General features: G+C 26.6%; 1 protein-coding gene across 1 annotated transcript; it reads right to left on the reverse strand.

Annotated features, from left to right (window-relative positions):
* Positions 1–5,886: 5,886 nt before the first annotated feature.
* On the reverse strand, positions 5,887–7,646 carry LOC114193971 (mitochondrial substrate carrier family protein E-like). Its single transcript, XM_028083983.1, has 2 exons — positions 7,008–7,646; positions 5,887–6,469 (listed from the first exon to the last, which is right to left on the reverse strand). Exons 1-2 carry the CDS (start codon positions 7,474–7,476, stop codon positions 5,967–5,969), a joined length of 972 nt encoding a protein of 323 aa, XP_027939784.1. The 5' UTR covers positions 7,477–7,646; the 3' UTR covers positions 5,887–5,966.
* Positions 7,647–10,114: the final 2,468 nt, after the last annotated feature.

The raw sequence follows: 10,114 nt of genomic DNA on the forward strand, positions 1-10,114 counted from the left end.
CATTTCATAGTTTTAATTGATGCATCAACTAGATGGTCACACATTTGTTTATTATCAACTCGCAATCAAGTATTTGTAAAGTTATTAGTACAATTAAGAGCTCACTTACCAAATTATCCGATTAAAAAAATATGTTTTGATAATATTGGTGAAATTACATCTCATGCTTTTCATGAATATTGTATATCAATTGGAATTGAAGTTGAACATCCAGTAGCACATGTTCATACACAAAATAGACTTGCGAAATCATTACTAGAACGTCTAAAATTGGTTGCAAGACCATTACTTGTGAGAGTTAATCTTCCAATGGCTACTTGGAGATATGCAATTTTTCATGATGCATAAAACGTTCACATCAAGCCAACAAGTGACCTAATATTCTCATGTAAGAATTTTTGAGTGTAGTGTATATGTTTCAATTTCCCCTCAAAAAAGACTATGATGGGTCCTTAGAGATGATTGAGAATATATGTTGGATATGATTCTCCCTCAATAATAAAATATCTTGAACTACCAACATGAGACTTATTTATAGTTTGACTTTTCGACTGTCACTTTGATGAATAAGTTTTTCCAACATTAAAGGGAGAAAGAAAACAATTAGAAAAGAATATTGATTAGAATGAATTATCATTATTTTATCTTGATCCTCGTACAAAAGAATATGAACTGGAAGTTCAAAGAATAATTCATTTACAAAATTAGTCAATCAATTAACAAATATTCTTACTGACAGAAAGGGTAATCAAATCATATATATTAACTGCTAATGCTTTGAGTATATTTGATATTATTTCATAACACGCTTGAAGCGTGGTAGGCCTATTAGTTTCAAAGACACATTTGAAGCGTGGTAGGCCTATTGGTTCCAAAGATAAACTCCTGAATGAGAAAGGGAGCTAAAATGCAAGATGACCTAATCGAAAAGGTGGAAATCCCAAAAGATTCATTTGACATAATTAATGATTCGGTTCCAAAAGAACCCCAGGTACCTGAAATTGTTGAAAATGATGAGATCTCAATAAATTATGTCACGAATCATATAATATGGAACCAAAATGACGTCAACATTGACGAAACTTTTACATATAATATAGCGATGAATGCTATGAATGACAATGAAGATTAATAACCAATGATCATTGAAGATTGTCGACAAATACATGATTGGCCAAAATGAAAATATGTAAATAAGCATAATTAAATTTGTTTGTTAAGCGAAAGGTTTTTGGACCTATGGTTCGCACACTTGAAGGTGTGAAACTCGTTGGTTTCATATGAATTTTTGCACAAAAATCAAATTAAGAATGATGAAATTGTTATATACAAAGCACAATTGGTTGCTCAAGGTTTTCCACAAAACCTGACATTGATTTGTGAAAAGACATATTCTTTGGTATTGGATGCAACAACATTGCAATATTTGATTATCCTAGTTGCACAACAAAGTTTGCATTTACATCTAATGGATGATGTTACAACTTATTTTTATGGTTCTCTTGAGAATCATATTTATATGAAAATTCCTGAAGGATTTTATTTGCCCAACAAGACAAATTCTAAAGAGGGTTATTCAATAAAATTGAACAAGCCCTTTTATTGATTAAATCAATCAAGACGTGTGTGGCGTGTGGCATAACCCTCTTATTGAGTACTTATTAAAAGAAGGATATAGAAATGATCTTATTAGTTCTTGCATTTATATGAAAAGATCTAAAAATGAATTTTCCATAATTATTGTTTGTGTAAATGACATAAACATCGTTGAAACTCTTAATGAGCTCACAAAGACAGTTGATTGCTTAAAGAAAGAATTTGAGATGAAGGATCTTGAAAAGGCAACTTTTTTTTGAGATTACAAATTGAGTATTTAAACAAAGGTATTTTTTATACATCAAAAGGCTTATATAATTAAGGTGCGTAAAATGTTCTAAATGGACAAGTCACATCCATTATGCACTATAATAGTTGTTAGGTCGTTAGATGTTGATAAATGTTCTTCTTAGACCTCAAGAAAATGATGAAGATTTTCTTGGTCCAGAAGCACCATATCTTAGTGTTATAGAAACACTAATGTACTCGATCTGATATTGCATTCGCTGTAAATTTGTTAAGAAAGATATAGTTCTTCAACTACAAGAAGAAAATAGTTTGGAGTAAAACATATACTTCATTACCTTAAGGGTACTACGAATATGATCCTATTCCATCCAAATGATTAAGATTCAGACCTAATAAGTTATGTATATGCATGTTATTTTACATATTCTCACAATGTCACAATGGTTGATCACAAACAAGATGTTTGTTCACATGTGGTAGCACAATAATTTCATGATGGTATATGAAACAAACCATTGTAGCAATATCGTCTAATCATACAGAATTACAAGGAAAGTTGTGAATACGTTTGGTTAAGGTTTATAATTCAACATGTGCAAGAAACTTGTGGTTATCCTTGACAAAGGTGGAATCAACAACCATATATGAAGACAATAATGTATTGTTCAATTGAAAGAATGATATAGATATCAAAAAATTCATTCATGTGAAAATCTGGCAGGTCTATTTATAAAGTCTTTGTCAAGAAAAACTTTGAAGCAAATGATTCATAAGTTCGAATCTGTCATCTTAATGATGTAAGTTTACATGAGGGGGAGAAATAGAATATGTGATGAACAACATTGTATCAAAGAATACAGAATGTTGTACTCTTTTTCCTTCACTAGGTTTTTTATCCCAAAAAGGTTTTTTCTATTAAGGTTTTAACGAGACACCTTCTCTTATCAATGGACACTCAAGGGGGAGTGTTATGAATTAATAATTGTCCATTGATTTGATACATTTACTGATATGATTGATATGATTGATACTCATATGATTCATTATTCTTTATGTAAATATTTGTATTAACTAGTTGATTTATTTCTTTATAGATTACATGTTGCATATATGAATAAGACTCTTCCTATCAGTAATAATTAAGATGCAAAAAATGTTCCATATTCCTTCTATTCTCTATTCTTCTCTTTTATGTCTATTATTAGCTTTATTTTATAATATATATATATATATATATATATATATATATATTATTTGTAACTTATTTTAAGAGATTTACTTTTTCATTTTATTTAATTTTAAGAATTCTAAAGAATAACTCATATTTAATTATTGAATCAAGAAAATGAATATTATTAAGTTACGTCATGTGAATTGATCTTTACATATATACATATGAAAGATTAAACTGGTTAGAGATTTATCAATTATTAGTATACAAATAAGTTTTAAATTATTTATTATTATTCATTCATGCAAAAAATCCAATTAATGAAAATTATTTGGCATTTCGTTCAAATAGATGTAAATTAATGTATATTTTTGAAAGCATACTACTATGCAAAAAAAAAATACTTTATACTGTTGTTTGATTTTTAAAAAATAATATAATGTAAAATTCTAATTCAATATTGCACTAACGAAATTAAATGTTTATATGCAACTATTGCCGTATAATAATTTACATTTTTTTTACCTCTTTTAGCCTTTTTTTTTAATTTTTATAATCCACATGAAACTATTCTAATAAATAGTGATGAAGAAAAATTAAAAAGTGATTTATTAAATAATTGTATCAAAAAGCCCATTATTTTATAATTAATTTTAATGTATATATTTTGTTACAATTTTAATGTTTTTATGATTATCATTTTGTTGTGATAATAGTTATACCAATTTTATTAAGGGTTAAATATGTTTTTGGTCCCTCAAGTTTCAGCGAAATTTGGAATTAGTCCCTCATTAAAACTTTTGACTAATTTAGTCCTTCATCTTTCAAAATGCATGAATTTAGTCCTTTAAACCAAATTTTGTTAAGTTTATCTGACGTTTCAAGCACATTTCATGATAGTATTTAAATTATTTACATTGTTTGACACATTTTTGCTTCGATGTTAACTTAAATACTATCATGAAATGTATTTGAAACGTCATATAAACTTAACAAAATTTGATTAAAATAATTAAATTCACGCATTTTGAAAAATGAAGGACTAAATTGGTATAAAGTTTTGATGAAGGACTAATTCCAAAATTCACTTAAACTTGAGGGATCAAAAACATATTTAACCCTTTTATTAATTATGTTTATTATTTTTTATTATCATAAAAGAATAAACATGCATATATGTTGTTATATTTGTTTTTTCATCAACAATAATAGTAATAATCGGTTGATTCCTGCTAAAGATATAAAAGAACAAATATATATTATTTGTTAATAAAATACATGTTTTGAATTAGCATTTAGATTTCAAATTTCTTAATAAATAATCATTGAGAGCATTTTTTTTCCTTTTCTTTCAAAATATCCAACACCTAAAGATACAAAATTGTTTCTTTTACTTAACTAAAAAAAAGCAACCTATCACTTCTTTTTTGGGGTTTTATGATTTGTATTTGGGATGTAGAAAGGGACTATGGAAGAATCCTGGAAATTCGAATTGAAAGGCGGATGTTTTCACCATTCTAACAATGGTATATATATATATATATATATATATATATATATATATATATATATATATATATATATATTAGGTGAGCACTAATTTGTCTCTAAGTAAAATATTATATAATATTGAAGATCTATTATCTTTGTATTGAAAAGCTGAAAGACGACAAATTGATTACTTTATTTTTCCACACAATTTTAATCACCGGAAAAAATAAAATAACGCTAGGGTCATTTTCATTTAATAAAGATGATGATTTTGTTTCTTTTCAAAATTAATATGAATCCAAATGATGAAAAATATTATTATAAAAAGGTATATTATATAAATATACACATACAATATATATATATATATATATATATATATATATAATATATATATATATAATTTCTAACTTATTTTTAAGATATTTACTTTTTCATTTTATTTAATTTTAAAAATTTTAAAGAATAACTCATATTTAATTAATGAATTAAAAAATGAATATTATTAGCTAATTTACGTCATGTGAATTGATCTTACTCATACAAACAATACAACAAAATCTTTGTTTAATGATCAAAATTTTAGTGAAAAAAAAGTTAGTCAGTTAGTAATTTATAAATTAAAAATTATTAATAATTAAAATAATTTTAAAAAATTATAATTAATTTTTAAATTAGTAACTAAAATAGTTTTTATTATATTGATTATTAATATTATTTATTTTAAATTTTAACTACAAAAAATTAATTTCTAAACTAATCTCTAATTAAAAAATTAGTTTCTAAATTAATTTTTTAGTATATACTTTTTGTCATAAAATTATCACTTTATAATTTTAAACCGGTAAGACATTTAACAATTATTAGTATCAAATAAATTTTAACTTAATTATTATTCCTTATTATTCATTTATGCAAAAAGTACGATTAATGAAAACTATTTGGCATTTCGTTCAAATAGATATAAATTAATGTATATTTTTGAAAACACACTATTATGCAAAAAAAGCTTATTACTTTATACTGTTGTTTGATTTTTAAAACATAATATAATGTAAAATTATAATTCAATATTGCACTAAGAAAATTATTTTTTTTATATGCAACCCTATAATAATTTACAATGAGATTAAATTTTACAATGAAGAAAAATTAAAAAGTGATTTTATTGAATAATTATATGAAAAAGCCCATTATTTTATAATTGATTTTAATGTATATATTTTATTACAATTTTAATATGATTATCTTTTTATTGTGATAATAGTTCTACCAATTTTATTAATTATGTTCATTATTTGTTATCCATATATGTTGTTACACTTGTGTTTCCATCTAATAATAATAATTGGTTGATTCCTACTAAAAGATATAAAAGAACAAATATATATTATTTGTTAATAAAATACATGTTTTGAATTAGCTTTTAGATTTCAAATAAAATCAATATTTTTTAGTTCTAGACTGAAGACAGTGTTAATCTATCACCATTCTTAGCCGACACACGTTTCAAGAACTCATAGGTAGTAATCATGGCGGCTGCAGAAACGGACATGGACACCCACCTTGGTCCCAACCCTCTGTAACAAGCCAAAACCCCTCCTTCCCTCACCAAATCCCTTACCACCTCAACGACACTAACTTCCTCTGCCTCCAACACCTGCAACCTCGTCTTTATCGTATCCAGTGGCATCGTCACTAATGCACAAACCCCACTTGCCATAACTGCACTTAACCCTTGCACACCCATCACCACCCTCCAATCGCGTCCTAAGCTCACACCCTCCTTCTTCGAACCCAACGTGCCCCAGATGAGCTTGTGCACCATCGAATACGAAGCCCACCATACCGCGTTGGAGGGAGCGTAGGTCACGATCGAAACCCCGAACCCCCTGTAGAACCCTCTTGGACCGTCCACACCCAGAATTTTTCTGAATGCGTCAAACCCATTTCTGTAGCACACTGCAGAAGAAAACTTCAAGAATTAGAAGCAGAGTTCAATGGCCATTTGTTAAAAGGTTAGTACTTTCTCTCAGAACTGGTATAAATGAGAGAATTCATTTATGTTAACTAGTAACTAGTAAAGCATTAATCATATTTAAAAAATAAATAGACTTCTTTTCTGAATGATCATCCAGAGTTAAATATCATAAATAAATAAGATTTATATTAAAAAGAAACTTCAGTTAAATGAAAGGAAATTTAATACTTTTTTAATGTTTTAAATTATTTTTCTTAATATTTTTCTTACCTTGTGGTGGAGAAGAAAGGGAGAGTATTAATTTTTATTTTTTTACAAAGAATTAAGGTTCTAATAAAACTGTAATAGTTTTTATTTCAAGCAAGCTCTCCTGTTTAGCTTTTTTAAATAAAAAAGATCTTTTTTTGGTAAGAAAATGAAAAGAAATCAAATCTGACAAAAATGGAGTGACCATAAATAAGCATAAAAACACTTGGAATTAATGAGATGATGGATTAAATTTAAATTACTTATTTTTACCTCCTTGTACCATGAGCCTCTGGCTAACAACATCAACTGGGGTCCACACCAACTGTGCTGCCATGGCAGAAGCCACTCCTCCGGCGGCATTAGCGATTGCAGTGGCAGAGGCATCGGAGAACCCCCATCGAACGGTGGCGGCGGCGACTTTGCTCTTGGTCACTTCGAGCGCCGACATGTAAAGGGCGCGTGCGGGGATTGTTCCCATCAAGGAGGTGCCGAAACCTCGGTAGAAACCTCGGAGACCCTCGTACCGCATGATGGACCGCGACATGTGGCGGCACGAGATTTCGGCGGCGGACATTTGCTGACGTGTCTTCAGAACGACGGCGGGGTAGATGGCGGCGGAGACGGCGGAGAAGAGCGCTGTTCCTAGGAAGAAGAACTTGGACTTGTCGAGCATGTGCCAATCTATTTCTTGGGGCGGGTGGGGTTGCGATTCCTCGTACGTTCTTGAACTCGAACTCATGTTGTTCAAGGTTTCAATACCGAAGGGTTCGAGAGTCAGAGAAATTAAGGTTGATATAATGGGACCTGAGAAGAACGAGATTTGGAAAATGTGAAGGAAGAAATAGTATTTAACTAGGAGAGAAGAATGGGAATAAGAGAAAGGAAAGAAGCGCGTGGACAAGAAAACGACGTCGACACTAGAATTTTTTTTAAGAAGTTGATGTATAGGTTACTAGATATTATATAACACACTTTTTGTTTTAAAGTTTAATTGTTCATTTTGTTGTAAAATGTTAAATTTGTCCTTTAAGTTCTTTTTTGTGTGAATTTAGTTCTAACTTGTGAAAAACAGATATAATTTAGTTATTTTAGTTAGTAATTCATGTGCGATTTTTTGAATTTTTTACTTTTATATTGTTTTTTACTTTTTTTTTTACGTTTCACTCCAAATTCTCTATATTTATTCTTTTAATTGAATTTAATCTTGATTTTTTAAAAGAGGGAGGAGTTGTCTCTTTATTGGGACAAAGTTTATTTTTTATATAAATTTTATGCTGTTAATTTTATTAAAAGTAACATTTTTATTTAAATTTTTTAGAAATATTTTAAAATGAACTTTAAATTGTATATAAATTTATTTAAAATTACATTATTTAAAGTTTAAAGTTTGAATGTTATTATTAAATCTTATATGAAACGAAACAAAAATTGTGTTATTTAAAATTGTCTTGTTGAGTTAATTTAGTGATGTTGAGTTTTACGTACCTTAATATGATATAAGAGTTTAATATGTTTCAAAATCATTAAAAATCTATCACAGTAGAAATTTTAGATTATCGTGTCAATTATTATCGGACTTCTTTGATTTTCATATTCGATATCCTTATAATAAAAAGGTATATTGGAGATTTTATATTATTAGAGATAAAAATAATTTACATTATATCAGAGAAAATAAATTTCTTTTTACTGAGTCAATTTAATGAAGATAAGTTAAGTTTAAGTTTCAATTTTAATATGATATCAAAATTTGATATTAAAATTATTCAAAGTATATAAATCCTAATGGAGATTTGGATCTATTGTGATCTTTGTCAAGATTCCAGGGTGTTATTTCCTCAACTACAAGAGATATTGATAACCATTTTAATGAAGTTAAATTAAACTCAAATCTTACTATCTTAATAAATGTTTATTCATTGTTTCATTAATAACATATTAATATGATTTTTGTTAATTGTTAAGAATTGAATGCTCTAAAAAAATTCTTCAAAATTCTATTTTATATGTATAGGTTGTCCGAGGCCTGCAATTATGCAAAATGAATAAAAATAATAATGTAAATATCTTAAAAGATCATAACATATCATATATATATATATATATATATATATATATATATATATATATATATATATATATATATATATATATATATATATATATCGTAAATGTTTATAAGTTTGTAGAGAATTATATGCATGTACACTACAATTATATGAAAAAGGTGGGGTATATATATTCAGCGGAGCCATACTGATATAATTCATATATCTTTGTCTTTCTATTACATTACATCCTAACTTATTAATTAACTATATATATGGTCATGTTTGAAAAACTTAACTTGAAAGTTAAGTGGAATATTAACAGATTGGTTGGAAGCTGAAGCTGAAACTGATAACTATTAAATGAAAACTGTTATGCCAACTTTTGATGACATTATTAATTAAAGTAATTTATGAATGTAACGATAAAATTTGACATATTTATACATTTTTATACAAATATTAGTATCTCATTGAAAAAGTATATTTTAAGGGCTTCTATCTTAATTTTTAATTAATTTAAAACTCTTATAACATTTTTATTAAAAATTATTTTATTTATTTTTTTCTTATAATTATTAAATATTTTTGTATTGTATATTTATTACTAACCGTATACTATATCTTACAATATTTTTATTCGAATTTAAAATGGAGTTAAGTTATACCACGTAATGCCAAAAATATTTAAAAATAAAACAGTTTACCATCTATCAATATTAACACATTCAATTATAGTAATGAAATAGAAAAATAAATATTTTAAATAACATAAATAATATTATGTGCAAATGATTGTCGCGACTTGGAGCGTCATTATTATATAAGTCAGATGTCAAAAATTTAGATTAATGTTTAACATGAATTTATTTGAAAAATAAATAACATTATGCAAAAGTATTTAAATAATACTAATAATTTTGTAATGAAAGATTAAAAATTAGACTTTATCGGTGGACGGAGAAAATAAAAAGAATTTACAGTATAAAATAATAGAAAAAAAAACTTAATAAATATTTTAAAAAAATAAGAAGTTAGAAGCTATTGTTTTCAAAAATGGTACAAGCTACCAAGAAAGAAAATGCTAGTAATATGTTAAAACACGTTTTTTCGCTAATAAATAAAAAGGTTAAAAAACTAGTTGAAATTACGTTAATTGAATGGGTGTCTCAATTAATATATAAAACTATTAAAAATTTGAAATGTTTGAAAGTGAAATGTATTATTTGTTAAAAAAAATATTTTTTAAAATCAAAGTTTAGTCTTTGTTATTTGGATTCTTAAACTTTAATTACTCTGATTTTATCCTACGTAGTCATATTTTGCCTT

This window comes from Vigna unguiculata, chromosome 8 (assembly GCF_004118075.2).
Source record: "Vigna unguiculata cultivar IT97K-499-35 chromosome 8, ASM411807v1, whole genome shotgun sequence".
Taxonomy (NCBI): domain Eukaryota; kingdom Viridiplantae; phylum Streptophyta; class Magnoliopsida; order Fabales; family Fabaceae; genus Vigna; species Vigna unguiculata.